At 39.3% G+C, this 17,949-nt stretch overlaps 2 protein-coding genes across 3 annotated transcripts; both read left to right on the plus strand.

Annotated features, from left to right (window-relative positions):
• The first annotated feature begins 3,603 nt into the window (after positions 1-3,603).
• On the plus strand, positions 3,604-12,827 carry cmtr1 (cap methyltransferase 1). The gene is made up of 24 exons (XM_010734693.3): positions 3,604-3,811; positions 5,010-5,114; positions 5,296-5,447; positions 5,568-5,726; positions 5,837-5,929; positions 6,032-6,103; positions 6,507-6,601; positions 6,719-6,791; positions 6,902-7,100; positions 7,183-7,301; positions 7,457-7,553; positions 7,727-7,859; positions 8,448-8,627; positions 8,711-8,767; positions 8,853-8,910; positions 9,021-9,089; positions 9,296-9,427; positions 9,767-9,892; positions 10,089-10,180; positions 10,267-10,335; positions 10,860-10,907; positions 11,007-11,119; positions 11,222-11,330; positions 11,479-12,827. Exons 2-24 carry the CDS (start codon positions 5,015-5,017, stop codon positions 11,612-11,614), a joined length of 2,481 nt encoding a protein of 826 aa, XP_010732995.3. The 5' UTR covers positions 3,604-3,811; positions 5,010-5,014; the 3' UTR covers positions 11,615-12,827.
• Positions 12,828-13,930: 1,103 nt separating this feature from the next.
• hebp2 (heme binding protein 2) lies at positions 13,931-17,284 on the plus strand. 2 transcript variants are annotated; one of them, XM_010734692.3, is made up of 5 exons: positions 13,931-14,041; positions 14,307-14,400; positions 14,997-15,132; positions 16,285-16,465; positions 16,632-17,284. In XM_010734692.3, exons 2-5 carry the CDS (start codon positions 14,326-14,328, stop codon positions 16,813-16,815), a joined length of 576 nt encoding a protein of 191 aa, XP_010732994.2. In that variant the 5' UTR covers positions 13,931-14,041; positions 14,307-14,325; the 3' UTR covers positions 16,816-17,284. The 2 variants fall into 2 exon arrangements, with proteins under 2 accessions (XP_010732994.2, XP_019114323.1); XM_019258778.2 differs by having other exon boundaries at positions 13,940-14,041; positions 14,324-14,400.
• The last annotated feature ends 665 nt before the right edge of the window (positions 17,285-17,949 follow it).

Genomic DNA, 17,949 nt, shown 5'->3' on the forward strand with positions numbered 1-17,949 from the left:
AGCTGTAGCCGGACATGCCGACCCCCATGAGACCCAGCAGGACGGCCATGCACGGCATCACAGGGGCTTCCCGGTTCTGCAGCACAGTCTGGGCTGCCTGAGTCTGAAAAAGAGAACAGGGGTCACCACCTATGTTCCCTTGACAACCAACACTGGCTTCAATCAATGTGACAGCAGCGTTCCTCCTGACCCTGGTCACACACCTGTCTCAACCAATCTCCAAGTTTCAACACATATTCGAACTAACTCGTGTAGTGACTGCCTGTGTTTGGAGACATCTCAGAAATTTGAGCCAATCCAAGTCATGTCTTGAAGTTAGACATAGTTTCAGTTATGTTATTAGCTTGTTGCTGTCCAGTGTTGTTTTTAAACAAACACAAGCCACTCTGTAAGCTTCTAAATCCAGCTGCAGGTATCTTAAATACCCACCAGGGTGATTGAGAACATGGGTCTCTTGTTATTCCTCTGGAGATCCAATTAGAGGGCATTTACCTGACCCTGAGGAGCTAAGGCATCTCTTAAATCCATTCAAAGACAGGCTGCTGTAATCCTCTGAACTAAATCCTGACATGACACAGACACAAATGAGCACTTTGTGCAAAGTGATGAGTCAGTGACATCTGCTTAAAATGAGCTTTGATCACCAACTCAGTACAAATTTAAAACTTTTCTTCAGGTATGCATAGGATGATTTGATTCAAACAATTAATCTTAAAGAGTTTTAAATGTTTAATCTACAATGCAACACCAACATGTCTACGCTGAAGCAGTGTAGACATGTGCAGAGTCGAGGCTCTACAGCTCAACACTTTGTTTGTTATTAGAGGCTCTAATGGAATTTGCTCCTCTGCAGATGTCCAAGACTAATCATTAATCTAAGAAGAAGAAGAAAATTGCCCTAAAGCATCTTACGCACCTGGAGGTATCTAATATATCCAGGGGTGAGACGAGGGATGCGGAAAAACATTGTTGTTGTTCTTTCCAGTGTTTCACAGCTGAAACCACAAAATACCCCTCTGCAACCAGCCCTCAGGACCTCCTGCTAGGCAACTTTATCCCTGTGAATCCCTCCGCTTCTTCACCCTCTGCGTCTCTCTGGCATAGATCTTCTTCACCAGGCTGAATTGCAGCTCTCCCCTGTGTCCGAAGACACACTCCTCACTGCCTCACTCAGATACACACACACCTGCACTGTAATGATCTCCCCTGAGGCAGAGCAGTCCCTATAGGTAGTATATAAAGCCTTGGCTTCATTGCGTAAGCTGGTCACATGGTTTTGGACTGTGTTTGTGTGTGTGTGTGTCTTCATCAGAACTTGCATTTGTGTCAGTGGAGGATTAGCAGAGCAACTGGAGTTGCATTGGATTAATATACCTGTGAGAGCTGTTCTGTCCATTAGCCAACAATTATGTAGGGAAGTGGACACACAACACCAACAACAGATGACAAGGCAACGCTATAATGACGTCTGCTGGGGTCACGGAGAGGAAGTTTAACAATTAGGTACAATTAAAAGGCAAATTGGATTCCAACAGTGGATGATGGCATAACAAAAGCAAAAACACACAATCTGTATACATTTAGGAACCTGATTTTTGCATGCATGCACTGATAAAAAGCAGTGACATATTATTATTATTACATTACAAGAAGCAACTAGCAGCAATTAAAAACAACTTAGACAAAAATATATAATAAAGTACAAAACCTTCACTACAATGTTTTATTTAATTTCAAATAATGAAGCAAAGTGACTAAAAGTTACTTTCTGAAGTGGTGAATAAACAGCTGTAAATGAAGCCATCTCCAGTGTCCTCTTCGCTTCCTCTTGTCATGTCTTTAGTGTCACGAAAACAGGGTATTGACACTGTTCCTTCTGAGAAGGATTTCAGATTCATCAAAGGAGGCATGCGATGCACTGACAGGTTTGCTTCAAGCTGTATCGTGGGGGACCTTTACTTGAGACTCAATAATCCTACAGTTTCGACTGGACATTGCAGAGAACTCACTGTGGGATAAAAATGATTTTCACTCGATGTGCAGACAGTCTGGAGCCATGAAATTGTGTTGATATGTTCCTCAGTGTCTTTATTTTTCACAGGAAATCTTGAAGGCCCGTTTTTATAAACTATTGTCAAGTACCACTGGAAATAGCTCAATAATTGTTTTGACAGACAGCTCAGGATCCATTAACTCAAAGCCAGGAACAGATTAGCTCAATGCAACAGACATGCAAGACTGGTTAAAGGAGAATCTAATTGCTTAATCACACACGAACACACACACACACACACACACACACACACAAACAAACAAACAAAAACAAATGTATCCCAGCTAATGTTATTCTTCGTCCAAAGAAAACTGTCAGCACCCAAATAAATATAAAAAGTTGCAATTTTCATTTTAGTGTCTGCAGTATGTATCCAGGCCAGTTTAACTGTGATCGTAGAGTTGTTTGCATACAAAAAAATACACAAAAGATTTTAGAATGACTTTTTTCTTCATAAACTAGGCTGAGGAAAGTATCATGGGTCTCCGTCTTTGACAAAGAATCTGGCTGCAAAGAGGAAATCCTGTGTTGTTGCTATGTAAATTCATATTTTTTGTGGTCAATGCAAAGTCACTTTCGGTGGCAGTAGCTCAGTCTATATTGGCTTGGATCCGGAGAGTGGCCAGTTCAAGTCCAGTATGGTGGTGGACTGGTAGCTGGAGAGGTGCCAGTCCAGCCGAGGTGCCCTTGAGCAAGGCAATGAACCCTGCACCCCTTTTCTGCTCTGGGTGGCTGCCCATCACTCCACCATCTCTCTCCACATTTGCATATGGACTATGTGTCCATAAACATTTGTGAGTGTATTTCAGGTTTAAAAATGCATCCAAAACTGAGCGAATAAAGAATTTAATAAAGGTATCTCTTCTTCTTCTTTTTTTTGCCATAGATCCGTATCATCAGAATCAGAATCAGAAATACTTAAATAATCCCAGGGGAATTTTTTTTAATTTTTTTATTTTGATCATTAATGATTAATTAATTTTATTTTATTATTCAATATGAACATTGAAGTTAGAGCACCTTCATACCCTTTTAATTATTTATTTCAACATTTCATCAACGTACTGGCGTAAAATAACAAAAATTATCCAAGCAGGGGGGGGGTCACCGATAAAATAATAAAACGAATAAAATAAAAATAAAACATTTGCAAATGGACTATGTGTCATAAACATTTGTGAGTGTATTCAGGTTTAATAATGCATGGAAAACTGAGCGAATAAAGAATTTAATAAAGGTATCCTTCTTCTTTTTTTTTGCTATAGAGCCGTATCATCAGAATCAGAATCAGAAATTATTTTTTATTTTTTTTATTTATTATTAATTAATTATTATTATTTTTTTAAATTTTATTTTATTATTCAATATGAACATTGAAGTTAGAGCACCATCATACCCTTTTTAATTCTTTATTTCAACATTTCATCAACGTACTGGCGTAAAATAACAAAAATTAATCCAAGCAGGTGGGTCACCGATAAAATTAATACAACGAATAAAATAAAATAAAAAACAGGCACTTGTATAGACAGCCGTTTCGTCACGCGCATCATTAGTACGTGTGGTCAGAGACGGAAGGACCCCTGAATGCTCTAAAAACATAACGCGGGCTCGTGTAAACTTTAAAAAAAAAACAGATTTATGACGAAAGCCCGCACGCAGACACAAACCTGACCGGGACATTTCGACACATGTGTGGACTTGACGTTTTGTCGCTGCAGTTTCACCGCAGAAGAGAGAAGTTTTTCCTCTGAGCTGGTAAAAAAACAAAAACAACAACCACTAGCTAGAAGCTAACAGTGAACGCTGCCGCCGCCGCTGCGCAGTTTCGTTTCTGCAGAAAACACCGAAAACACACACACACTGACACACACTGACACACACTGACACACACTGACACACCAGCTGTCTGCTAAAATAAATCTAGGAGAGTTGCATGATCCGACTTCATCAAACTTTGATAGCTGACTGCTGCTAACCGAGCTCACGTTTGCAGGAAAACGAGTTTTCAGGTTGTAAACATGAACAGTTGTCAACTTGTGGCAACGTGCAGGGTGAAGACATCAGCTCGTGTTGTTGGTTTACACCTTTTCTGAGTGTCATGAGTGACACTAGATGTTTATGTTTGTGTTAATGTTCAGTTTTCATCATTTTGCCTCGCTGTGTCTGTTAATCACGACAGAAAATAATAAAACATGACATGTTGTGATGTTCATCATATTAATAATAATAATAATGCATTTCATTTAAAAGCGCTTTTCACTTTACATAAGAAGAACATCAAGTTATCAAAACAATATGAGATAGTTCACTAAAAACACAATAGACTGAGTGAAACATTAAAGGCAATTTTAAAAATGACTTCTTTTTTTCAAAACACTAACAGCAAAGAACAAATTTTTTTTTTTTTTCTGCTTTGGTCAGATCAAACATGTACGACTTTAAAGCAGCATTAATATGTAAGTCAGTACATATTGGTAACAGTTTTTCATTCTCAACAGTTAAATAAAGTAACAAGTTACATAAAAAAAATGATCCTTTAATTTTACAAGGGTCAAACTTAATGACAAATACCAATCAAAGTACAACAGCCTAAAGGGATAAAATAAAGTAATTAATTAAATACACTAACAAAGTGAGAGAAATTAAACGAATGTTATTTGCAAAGTTAGAAAATCTTCTTCAAATTTACTTTATGAATGCACACATTCATTCATTAGTTGTTTAATCTTCTACTCTTACTATATTTCATAATACTTGTCGTCATTTAGTCCAACTTCATTGTTTTTGTTTTGTTTTGACGTTTGTTCATGTACACGAACGTAGATGCCGCTCTGTTCCATTTTATTTTGTTTTGAAATTATTTGAACTCGTTCTTTTATTACACCTGCCACAATCAAGTGATACTTGATTTCATATATTTATATTTATTCTTGTCGTGTCTGCTCTGTTTCAGCCACGATGAAGAGGAGAAGCGATCCGCCCTCGTCCCCGTTGCAGGGATCAAAGCGGCCTCGAGATGACAGCAGCTCAGATGAAGAGTCACAGTTATCAAGACAAGGTAGATACATCTAATTCTCTTAGTTACTCTTGAAAGCCACGTGTTGTTGTTGGTTGGACAAATGTCAGGCTGTTATTATCGTATTCTGGGTTTAGCTGAGGTTTGTTTCTTTGTTTAACGCGTGCTCCTGTTTCTAGATGAATGGTTTCTACCTGTGTGTCTGTGGGTTTGTCTTGTCTAGACTCGAGCCAAAATGACTCACTCAGTGACCAGGAGGATCAGAGGCCGCGATTCTCCAGGCCCTCTGTATCGTCCCTTGATGACCAAGACGGTGACGTCACACAGACCTCCTCTAGTTTCTCACTGTACAACAGTGTGTCACAGAAACTCATGGTAATGTATTGAAGCTGGGACTAGATCGGTTTCTTCAATATATTATGACATGTTTCGTTTATTTTCATTCACAGTGTTTTTCTAACTCCCATTATTCTCTCTTACCTCTTCCACCTTTAGGCCAAGATGGGTTTCCGTGAGGGTGAAGGTCTGGGAAAGTTTGGCCAGGGACGTAAAGAGATTGTGGAGGCCTCTACTCAGCGAGGGAGAAGGGGTCTCGGTCTCACACTGCAGGGCTTTCAGGGGGAGCTCAACATCGACTGGCGCGATGAACCAGAGGTACACCGCAGTAAATAATAAACCTGTAATTTTATATGACATGATATGTGTTTTCCATCTTCTCTATTCTGTCCTTTTGTTTATCTTTTTTTTTCTGTTTGTCTGTCCAGCCCAGTGCTGTGGAGAAGGTAGACTGGTTCCCAGAATGCACTACAGAGATCCCAGATTCAGATGAGCTGAGGGACTGGATGATTTTAGGACGGGTAAAGATAAACACTTTAGACACATTTAGATACACAGTATATCGTACGCACGCTTCACTCAGCGTACGCTTTTTTCTTATAACTTGTTTTGACTGCTTACAGAGAAAACTAAAGATTGAGGATGAGACAGAGTTTTGCACTGAAGACCTCCTGCACACTCTTCTAAGGTGCAAGGTGAGTTACAACTGCATCTGTATGTAAATGGCTCACCGGTATATATTCAATGTTAAGAAAACAGAGGTGCAGATTAATAATTATTGATTGACAAGCCTGGTGAAGCTCTACTTGATTTTGTGAATGTCACATGTGTTGACTTTATGCACGTCTGTCTTGGGTCTGGTGTGAAAGCTAATGATAAACCAGGAGAGGGGGTTTAAGACATGTAGGTTTCTTCCTATGTTTCCTTTGTTTACATTTTGGGATGCCCTTTTCTTCATATATGTATTGTAGTGAATGATGTTATCAATAGACATTTCTGTGCTTAAAGCTCTGTGGATTGAACTAAACACTGGATTGACACAAATCATAAAGCTGTGATATCCCTGAGTTGTGTAACCAGTATCTGTTTGATGTTCAGGGAGTGTTCGATAGCCTGGAAGGCGAGGAGATGAGGAGAGCACGGACACGTTCTAACCCCTACGAGATGATCAGAGGAGGTATCTTCCTCAACAGGTCGGTCTTCATGTGGATAATATTGCATAAGTGCTGTGCGTGCATTAATAATTACTGTTTAGTGTTCTAGCCCTTTAAAAACAATGACATGTTGTCTTATGTTCTTCTCGTATTTAGAGCAGCTATGAAAATGTCCAACATCGACCACTGCTTCGACAATATGTTCACCAACCCAAAGGATTCGCAAGGGGTGAGTTTGCTCAAAGTAACAGCCGATATGTGTTGCACTGAACTTTAGTTGGCTCAGGACACACAGACCCAAATGAACAGATGGTGACACAAACTCCTCTCATTATGTAGAAACCTCTGACAAAAGACCGCGAGGGCGAGCTGCTGTACTTTGCTGACGTCTGTGCGGGGCCTGGAGGATTTTCAGAGTACATACTGTGGAAAAGACGTTGGCATGCCAAGGGGTTTGGCATGACACTGAAAGGACCCTGTGACTTCAAACTGGAAGATTTCTTTGCAGCTCCGAGTGAGCTGTTTGAACCTTACTACGGTACGTTCACATCACGCTTAAGGGGAGAGCAGAAACTGTCTGTCTGAGGTGATGGATAATTCAGTGAACCTGTGTGTCCCAGGTGAGGGAGGGGTTGACGGAGATGGCGACATCACTCGGCCTGAAAACATTACTGCCTTCCGAAACTTTGTCCTAGAGAGTACAGAAAAAAGAGGCCTGCACTTCCTCATGGCAGACGGGGTGAGACTATTTCACTTTTCTTTTCTTTTTTTAACGCAGAGTATATTTGTAATCTAAAATGTGTACATCAAACAGAGGATTAGGTCACATGGCGTGGCTCTTGATGAGCTTTTCAGCCTTTTGTCTTGTAGTTTGATGACTCTGGTCTCTGGTAGGGTTTCTCTGTGGAAGGCCAAGAAAACATCCAGGAGATACTGAGCAAACAGCTGCTGCTCTGTCAGTTCCTCACAGCCATCTCTACACTCAGGACAGGTGTGTGTGTGTGTTTACATGTGCACGAATGGCTGAGTCACGTAATTAGTCTGCATACCTGCAAAGTGTTTCTAGATTTTCTTAAAAGTCAGTTCATGTTGTTATACTCTCCTCTGTATCAGTATTTGTCAGGATTCAGGGCACACTAAAGCAGTAATTTCTGTCTTGTCCAGGTGGTCACTTTGTCTGTAAGACTTTTGACCTCTTCACACCCTTCAGTGTGGGTTTGGTCTACCTGCTCTACCTCAGCTTCGAAAGGATCTCTCTTTTTAAACCTGTCACCAGCAGGCCCGCCAACTCTGAGAGGTGAGGCTGTGCGTGTGTGTGTGTGAATGTGAATGTACTCTGTGTGCAACAAGATCTGTTTGGTTACTTATGCAGTGCAGCTTGGTTTTAAATGAATATTGATTAACAAACATCAGATTTTTAAAAAAAATAAAACATTCAGCCAATTAAAATGTGTTTTATTTTAATATTTTATTGCTGATTGGAAAATCAAAATAGCAGCAATATAAGGTTGTGGAAAACTCTGTATGCTTGTTTGACTTTGTGATATGACATGGTGGCATATTTGACTCTTGATCTTCTGCATGTCATTGGTGCCCATGTTGGACATTAAGTCATGATTTGTTTCCCTTTTTTTACTGGATCATTTACTCTCTGTCGGGTGTAGAGACAAAAAAAACATATTTATCAGCGACTCTTAACTGTCTAGAAGAAACTTTTATATTTGCATACTTAAAATTCGAGTTGAGTATAGTTAGAAAGATTAGTGGGCAGTGTGTCAGTTAGAGAAAATCAAATCGTTTCTCTGCTATGGATCCAATTTTTGATATAGATTTAGAAGAAAGATTTTGCATCTGTAATTCTCTCTCTGCTCGTCACCCTCTGCAGGTACGTAGTGTGTCGTGGTCTGAAGCCCGGTTCGGATGCCGTCAGGGAATACATGTTCAGAGTCAACCTGAAACTGAACCAACTGAAGAACTCGGAAAGGGACGTCACAGATGTCGTTCCCCTGAGCATCATCAAAGAAGACACAGACTTTTACCAGTTTATGGTCAACTCCAATGAGAGGTAGAGACTGGCAGTATTCACAAAGGCCTTAACCTCTTTATTTCAAACTGAGTGACTGACGATTTTATTTACTCTCACTGCAGCCTCTGTGCAGTCCAGATCAAGGCCTTGGCTAAGATCCATGCCTTTGTCGTAGACCCGTGAGTAACCGTCCTTGTACTCTGCATTCATCAGTGTTACAGTACAGCCATGTGTGATGGTTTATGTCTACAACTGTTTCTCTAGGACCCTTTCAGAGCCACGGCAAGCGGACATTAGGAAAGAGTGTCTGAAACTTTGGGGGGTAAGTGAAACAATCTAGATACAAGATTTAGACTAAAACAGTTTGTGGAATAATGTAGATTTTTATTATGTGTCATTCCACCTATAAATGCATTTTGTGTCCATTTCCAGGTCCCTGATAAGGCCAGAGTCACACCTGCTTCTTCAGACCCAAAGTCCAAATTTTATGAACTGGTTAAGGTCAGTTAATAAATCTCGGATTAAAGAAATCCTACTAGGAATAATACAATGCTGATAAAGGTGCTCTGTTTTTTCCACTTCCCAGATGCTCCAAAATCCTATTCTGAAACAAATATCACATTAATAATATTTTTATACAGATGAGCTGGTTTAAATCTGTGTCCTTGTCTGACTTTCTGTCTTTCTTTACACTTCTTGCACCTCAGAATTCAGACGTGGAGTCGTTCCAGTGTAAACTCACACCTCTCAACTCCACCACTCTCGAGAAGTTGCGTCACATCCTGGACCACAGGTGCATTGTGGGAGGTGGGGAGCAGATCTTTCTCCTAGCGCTCGGGGTGAGTCTTCAAAGACACAAAAAACCAAACGATATGTGAGTCTTGAACTTGTGTGTGTCCTACGGTGCTGTAGTAATGATTGATGACTGATATCAGATAGCAGCGTCTATTTATTTATTATTAGACTGTAATGAGACACCAGACAAGTATCATCAAATTCAGCTATTGTATGTGTAAGATTGTTTCCTTCTCTTCTGAAAAAAAAACAGCGCTGACAGGCCAGCATCTTCACCCCTAATGTTTATAGTTGTTATCTGAGGTTTCACTGTTTGGTAGCCTGTGTTTAAAGCTGTTTTCACCTTTTAATCTCTCCTCTCCATTTCACCTTGGCTTGTGTAGAAGTCTCAGATATACACATGGGATGGGAAGATGCCTGTGCGCTGGAGGAAACTGGAGAATTTCAAGCTGGAGCTGCCAAGAGATACACTTCTAAGCGTGGAGATCGTCCAAGAGCTGAAGGGAGAGGTGAGAGGAGGGGACGGGGCTAAATGGATAAAATATGGAGCCTCTATCCAACCTCTTTAAACTTGGCTGTATTTCTGTTAATGCTGAGAGAATAACGGTTGTTCTCACTAGATGATGTGCAGTTTGGTTGTGTCATAGTTTCCTAATCATTTGCTGCTCATGGTCTTGTATAAATACAGTATATTTGTTTTTTCAGGGCAAAGCTCAGCGTAGAATCAACGCAGTTCACGTAATGGATGTTTTAGTACTGAATGGCACGGATGTAAGAGACAAGCACTTCAACCAAAGGTAGGACAGCATCACCTGTGTCACTGATTCTTCCACTTTTATTGATTTTATTATAATTTATTAAATAAATACCCATTGTTTGTCAGGATTCAGATGGCTGAGAAGTTTGTGAAGGCAGTGGCCAAACCTAGCAGACCAGACATGAACCCAATCAGGTATTGACTTAAATGACTTTAACCATTTTAAATGTTGCTTTGTAATTCATTTACAGGGATCTCATTCTCACTGAAGGGTGCACACATACATAATATTACACATACTACAAAGGACATTATTGGGCACTGTTATGTGGATTTCAACCTGAAGTTTAAGACTAATGACACACTTTCTTATTGTGTTAATCCCACATAGTCAACAAGTCAATATTATATTGTAATCTAACACTTGGGCTTTTGACTACTCTAGTACTCTAGATGCTGACAAATATTGGTGAAGTATATCTGAGTCTAAGACACATACAAGTACGTACAAACATGATTTTGTAACATCACAGTTAAACGAATGAAAAATATTTGCACATTCATAGATAATATATGCTTAGAGAGGGAGAAGGATTAGATGCATTTCAAATGTGTATAAATATATACATTTTTGTGGAAAACCCAACAAATTATAATTTTAAAGCATAGTCGCGAGTCATTTTTGTCTTAAATGTAACATCCGTCTTTTCCCCAAACAGGGTGAAGGAAGTTTACAGGCTGGAGGAAATGGAGAAAATCTTTGTCAGGTACTGTCCAACAGTCAACATAATCCATAAAATATCAGGCCAAGTTTCATGTGATCTTTTTATAAATGCTGATGATCCTTTCCTCTTTTCTTCATGCAGACTAGAGATGAAGGTGACAAAGAGTTCAGGAGGAGTCCCTCGTCTGTCTTACACCGGCAGAGATGACCGACACTTCCTTCCTACTGGCCTTTACATCATTAAGACTGTCAACGGTAATTCACTTTAATTAGTTTGAACTGCTGTGTGTCGAAGCTAAAGCTAACAACCCTGTGGAGTATTTGTAGAGTCATGTCTCTTCCCTCTTCTTCCCGCAGAGCCGTGGACGATGGCGTACAGTAAAAACTCCAAGATGAAGTTCTTCTATAATAAGACAACCAAGGAGTCCACCTATGAAATGCCGCCCAACTCTGCTGCCCCCTTCCAGTATGTACTGTCTTTTCTAGTGAATTAATTTATTTCTGATTTGATCAATTGAATGAGAAGATATGAAAAAAAGTAGTTGTTTAATATATAATCGCAGCTGCAATGATCTGATGAATGACCGGTGTCCTTCCTTTGTCCATGTCCTCAGTGTTTGCCACTCTGAGCGGCTCTTCTGGGCCTGGGTGGACGGGGTGATAGTCCATGATTCTCAGACACGGGTGGATCCTGAGAAACTGTCCAAAAATGATGTTCTGAGCTTCGTCCACCAGAATTACCAGCCCTGAAATACTCACAGAGGCCCAGAGCTTCACCAGATACAACCAAGACGCAGAATGCACTAACTTATGAAGAGTACAGAGCCTTAGAAATGGTTCATACAAAGCCATAATTGATATTTATTTTGACAGTAAAAGAGGGATTTATAAAAGACTGTACAGCCAAATAAATGCACCTACTAATACACAGATCAACACTATCATTTATAGTTAATAAACTATAAAAAGTGTTTCATGAATCCCTGTTTATTGTCCAGTTAAATATCAATTAATAAAACTGCTTTGTGACCATTGCCAAGGCCCTTCTTTTCCTCTTTATGTCGTTGCTTTGAGAAATTTAAAATGATTACAAGGTTGTAGCCTGAGTTCTGGAGCTGGAGTGATAAATTGTTTGCTGCTAAATTTAGCAGTGACATTTGGACTCTTTTGTGTAAGCAACGGACGTTTGACAAACCACTCTGTCTTTCTGCCTTTTCCACTGCCCTTGGCTCTTTGAATTGTAATGAATAAGACTCGCCTCATAGGACAATACAGAGACAAAAAGCTGCTGTTGTCTCTGCATTGCATTGCATGTCCCCGTAGATGAGATTTTTACATTTCCTCGTCAACACAAAGCTTGTGCGTGCGTGTGTGTGTGTGTGCGCGTACATCACAAGAGAGATGCATCCGCAATTTGGATAATGATAGCTAGACAAACGTTAAACTATGCATCCATGTCTGTAAACACAGTCTCGCTTGCCTCCCTCTACACCTGCTCGAAACACAAACAACTGCTCCTCTCTTCATCTCCATAGAGACCAGGCTTTGTCCAGGTTTAGTCCAGGCTCTCACACCAACAGGCTCGGTGTGATCACACCTGCAAAAACTGTAGCCGAAGGCTAAATACAACGAGCATGTTAATCATGCTGAACTTTATCCTCCACCATCATGTCAACTTTCATCAGTTACAGATGTAGCAGCTTTTCCCCGTTCTTACCTGCTCCTTCACACCGTTTGTGTGTGTGTGTGTTTAAAAATTCAGATGGTGTCCTGTTATGTTTTAGGTTTGTTTCTACTCCGACACCTCTCTTTGTGATTGTGCCTCATATCGCTTGTGTCTTTCTTAAAAAGTTGCAAATGAGTTTGTTTGTTTGTTTTTTTCTTGTAAAGTTTAGCTATCAATCCATGTGATGTAAATAATAATAATGTAGTAAATAAATGGGAGATGCTCTTCTGACTTGAATAGCTTGCAGCTGCATGGAGTAATTTGAATTAGGTTATAGTCTTGAGTGATGATAACCATGGCTGGATGAAGCTGCTTGACTGTTGCCTTCAAGTTACCATCAAGTAAAGCACACACAGCACATTATAGATATCAATATCATATCTAAATGTAAATATCTTAACAGAGAAACCAACCTGTACTACTACTGGAATACTATCCACCCCAGGGTGTCTGCATTTTGTGAAGTGCACCATGTGAGCACAATCTAAAATAATGATGGCGTTAGAGAGAGAAATTTTTATACTTGGCCACATAGTTACCTAATAATGTAGGACCCAGTTTATACTACCCTTAAGTATAGAATTCAATTCCCAAACAAATGTGGAAGTAAACAAATTACTGAATGGAAACAGACACAGGACCCATAGTGGGGCTCTGGGACAGTTTCCTGCTGTGTCATGATAACCCATAATTGTACTAAAACTAAAAGGGCCACTATATAAACTATTACTACATTACTAATATATTGGTATATATTCAAGTAATTACAGCTGTAAAATGCAAGCAGTAACTTCAGGGATGAGCCTGATGGTTGCCTGGCAACTGCTCAGAGCCCAGAAGTAGCCAAGCACACAAGCTAAATTATAAAATTCAGTATTTTTTTACGAAAAACAAGTGAGAGATATAACGTGTTATTTGGTGAGCCTGAGAGCTGTTCATGTGTTGATTTTATTACTTTTGAATAAAGCCAGTGTCGCACCGTTTTTTAATGCTCAGATAAGCGAACGGCTGCTTTCGTAACATTATTTAAAGGTATAGTTAGCTAACTCTCGAATAAATAAATAAAACAAACATAATCAAAATATTAATTATTTTTAGGTCTACTAAGACGTGGTTATAGCTCAAACCGGAGGAACTTTGTTGTTTTTATATTATTTTGCTTTTAAAATACCTGAGCGGACATTTTTGGTGTGTGTACGTCCTTTGCCTTGAACCCTGCACCATTTTGCTGCAGGTCTGTTTGTTAGTACAAAGTAAACACAAACTAATGTTTGCATAGAGAACTCTTTATTTACTCCGTATTGTTTACATTAAAGATCCAGTACTCTTATTTTGAAATTTCAACCCGCTCAGCCAATCAGAATCCCGATTTATGTAACCGGAAACGATGTTACGAAAACAAACGCACTGTGCAGCGTGACAGCGAGAAACCAAGCAACGTGAATTCACAGGTAATTTTCTCTCTGCGTGTATTTTGCAATTTATAAGATTATAATGTTTTAGCAAAGGGTTGAGTTAGGTGATGAAGAATTACGTGTTATTATATTAACTAAATAAGTATTTCCACAGGTGTTTCATAAGCCAGGATGCGCTTGAATTTATCATGTGACTTAATGTGTATGAACCAGGCTGAGCTTGTATGTTGCCTAACTCTGCATACGATACATTTTGGTGGTTGGAAAAACTTCTGAGTTTGTCGATATCTGACTTTTAAAGAGACATTTTCACATCAGACATGCTGAAAGCTGTGGGACAAGCTCTGTTCTCGACAGGTCTGCAGAATCCTAAATTCACAGCAGAGGAGAAACAGGTAAATGATTTCTTTATATAACCCTATATACTCAAACCTTTGACCTGATGTTGGCTGATTGTCATATGACCAAAGAGATGTGGTGCTAAAAATGTGTAGTCGACACAAATCAATATTTTTACAAGCATAAACGTCAAACATTCAAATATTCCACACATGCTCCTGTAGATATTTGCTACTTTGCTACTGTTTTTATGATTTATGCATCATGAATTGAATATTAAGGAGTTTTGACATTAGTAAGTTTTCTGCTCTCCCCAGTGCTGCAAAGATTAGTTAAATAATTAATCAATTAAAATTAAGAATTTATCCAGTGGCTTATTAAATTAAATTAAATTAAATTACTAAACATTTGCTGGATTCAGCTTCTCCACTGTGAGAATTATTTGCTGTTTCTCTTCATATTACTTTTGTTTTAAATTGAGTATCTGTCACCTGTAACACTAGAGGGTTAATAATAGAAATAATATTTTGCATTGACCAAAGTGTGAGGCTGACTGATATCTACAGTAAATATCAATCAATCAAACTGTATTTGTAGCTGATAATAAGACACGTACAGTAATGTGACCTGTCATGTAAACAATGTTTTGCAGGGTCAAGACTATGAGGTTCGTACCTACCAGGCCACTAAGTGGGTGAGCACCACTGTGAGCGGGATGCAGTGGGATGCAGCCATGAACACCGGCTTCCGCCGACTCTTCAGCTACATTCAAGGCAACAATCACAACAGTGAGTTTCATCAGTTTTTTTTCCCCCAGCATGCCAAATGGACGTGATTTAAAAACCTGAAATGTCTGATGCAACTTCTTTTGTGGAGGTTGTGCTGTTCTTTATTTTTCAGAGAGGTGTTGAAATGTTTGTATTATTTTGTAGCACGGTTAAAGAAACTTGATGTAAAGCCAACAACTAAATCAACAAAACATTATTAAATACATCCAGTCAAGCCAATAATGTTTAAATGTTGCACAGTGAACCGGTGTGAATACAAGGGAATCAATGAATAAATGCAAGAGTCAATGAAAAAGTGTACTTTAGTCTTACTCAGCAGTTTGTAACGGCACCACTGCCTTTGTCTTACTCAGCAGTTCACACCAGCATTATTTATGAGAATATATATTGTTTGTGCTTGTTGCCTCCTGAGGTCTGCAGTGTAAAGAGAGCGTGATCTGTACATCTAGCATTTAATCCTCTACATCTGCCACATGTTATGTTTATGTCCACCATCTGTTCAGGTATCATTACGTACTGAAGTTTTGATTCACCAGCTGGCACCTGAGGGTTTGTTTAGAAAATGTGATATCTGTGCGTCTCTTACATGTCGGACCAGTATTATATACAGTATTTCTCAAACATGTGACACCGCGTACTGCCTCAGAAAATATTGCCACCAAGCAAGTAAGTCCCACCATTATGACAGACGTTAAAATACAGTGGTGCAGGCCGACCCCTTTCAGCTACGGACACGTTGGAGGCAAGTTTCTTCCTGCCAGTTAAGACTATTATTCATTTTTGGTGGTTACTCCTGATCTGACTTCTTTTCCTACTATTTTCCATTTGTAGCCATGATATTTGGAGTGTTTTTGAACCACTCGTTTTGCCTCCTCTGACTATCTTGCCACCACATTTTAGCTTGTAACTAATTGTGGTTGTAGGCCCACGTTAAGTGCATGAACGTGACTATGATATAGCTGATATTGACACAAAATATTTAAGGAAACTTATTTTAAGTTACATTCCAGAGATATCAATTAAAATAATTCATTATATTTTATAAAAATACTATAGTTCAAGAACCAGTGTCTCACTACATTAACCTTTTTATGTTTCATGCTTGTCAGATCTGTTTTTCTTTTCTAATAAATTTCTATCCGTGTTCCTCAGAGGTGAAAGTGGACATGACGGCCCCCGTGTCGTGCCGCGTGGATCCTGGAGCCGGCCCTGCATGTGAATCTCAGTTCACCATATCCTTTTACATCCCAGAAGAGCATCAGGACAGTCCACCGGAGCCGAGCGACGCAGAGGTGTATGTGGAGCAGAGGAAAGAGTTCACAGCTTATGTCAGGTAGAGTACAAACAAAGACAGCATTTATATATTGAATTGTTAATTTAAGGTGATGTTGTGTTACTAAATAGTTGCAAATGATTGCAGATACCATAACAAACATGCATTGTCATAATATATAAGACTTTAAATGCAGTACTCAATCTTCTCGTCTTCCTTCTTCCAGGACATACGGTGGTTTCTCTAATGAGAAAATGAAGCGTGAAGAGCTCATGAAACTTATGGAAAGCCTGCAGAGGGATGGAGTCCCATATATGGAGAAGCCGTTTTACGCAGCCGGGTACGACAGTCCCTTCAAACTGACCAACCGCAGAAACGAGGTCTGGGTGCTCAAGAAGGAGCAGGAGTAGGAAATTTAAATGTCATGCCACACTCTACAACACTATAACTACAGAGCCACAAAAAATATATCTTTTGATAATACTTGATGAATTTCAGACAGTTTGATAACACTTATTGATGTCCAAAGGAGAAAAAAATGAAGTATGATGGATGAAATTGAAGTTTTTAAGGTCAACAACCAGCATTTCTCTGTTTTGTTTTATTTTCTACTGAATTATAGATTTACTGAAAGTCTTGATGAAGAGACAAAGCAGATGATTACAAGACGATTACTCTTAGAGTCGATTAATAAACCGTCAGGAGGGAAAAACTGGATACAGTGGAACAATTTCTCCAGCAGATGGAGCCATAAAGTCAGAAAAACATTTGGTGCATCTCGTTACAACAAAAACCACAAAAGTGCCTCGTTAGAAATACACTAACTTTCTGTTTTTGTTTTGTGGATATTGTTTATTGCGTTTATTCTTTGAGGTGAGGGGGAAAAAAAGTTGACATTGCAATAATGTGATAAATCTATATCACCTAAACCTGAAAGAACGTGACTTTACAATATGTACGTACTGGCTGCAAAGTGATCACTTCCCCAAGATCCAGAGTCATTCTGTGTAAAAATACTCAACTAAAAGTTGAGCCAATATGAAGCTATAACCGAGTTAGTCTCGTTAAGAGAGTATCTATCTAATTACAGCCTTTTTGAGTACAAGAACTCTCTTTATGTTACGACTGCTCAGCAAGGAAACACAAAGAAAGACTTGTCTTTTATAAAGAAATCCTCATGATCTTCTGACTCAGACTGTAGAAGCTTCATATTTGCACAGATGTTGTCTCCTGTCACTGACATGAGAACGGATCTGTTTATACCAGTATGAACAGAAAGGAACCAATGATGCTTTCAACATATCGTTTTAACATAAACTTTTTGAGCTTACCCTTCACCTGCAAAGCCTGACAGCAGTTTTTTTTCCTCTCGTCAGTCAGTGGTCGTGCTGTGAAGGCGACCGTCTGACAAAATATTGGTAAATCTCAGCTTACCTGATCTCAGAGCTGCCGTCACACTCATTATGAAGAAGGACTGAGCTGAGTTCTAGTAAATCTGGACCAGTCATACCTGAGTCACTCACGTCTCCAAGATGAATTAATAA

The sequence above is a fragment of the Larimichthys crocea genome, chromosome XI (assembly GCF_000972845.2).
Source record: "Larimichthys crocea isolate SSNF chromosome XI, L_crocea_2.0, whole genome shotgun sequence".
NCBI lineage: Eukaryota > Metazoa > Chordata > Actinopteri > Sciaenidae > Larimichthys > Larimichthys crocea.

Coding starts and splice junctions, on each gene's coding strand:
- cmtr1 (XM_010734693.3), top strand. CDS start 5,015: ATGAAGAGGAGAAGCGATCCGCCCTCGTCCCCGTTGCAGGGATCAAAG. Junction 7,302..7,456: donor ACTTCCTCATGGCAGACGGG/GTGAGACTATTT, acceptor GGTCTCTGGTAG/GGTTTCTCTGTGGAAGGCCA. Junction 8,911..9,020: donor AGTGTCTGAAACTTTGGGGG/GTAAGTGAAACA, acceptor GTCCATTTCCAG/GTCCCTGATAAGGCCAGAGT.
- hebp2 (XM_010734692.3), top strand. CDS start 14,326: ATGCTGAAAGCTGTGGGACAAGCTCTGTTCTCGACAGGTCTGCAGAAT. Junction 14,401..14,996: donor TCACAGCAGAGGAGAAACAG/GTAAATGATTTC, acceptor AATGTTTTGCAG/GGTCAAGACTATGAGGTTCG. Junction 15,133..16,284: donor TCAAGGCAACAATCACAACA/GTGAGTTTCATC, acceptor CGTGTTCCTCAG/AGGTGAAAGTGGACATGACG.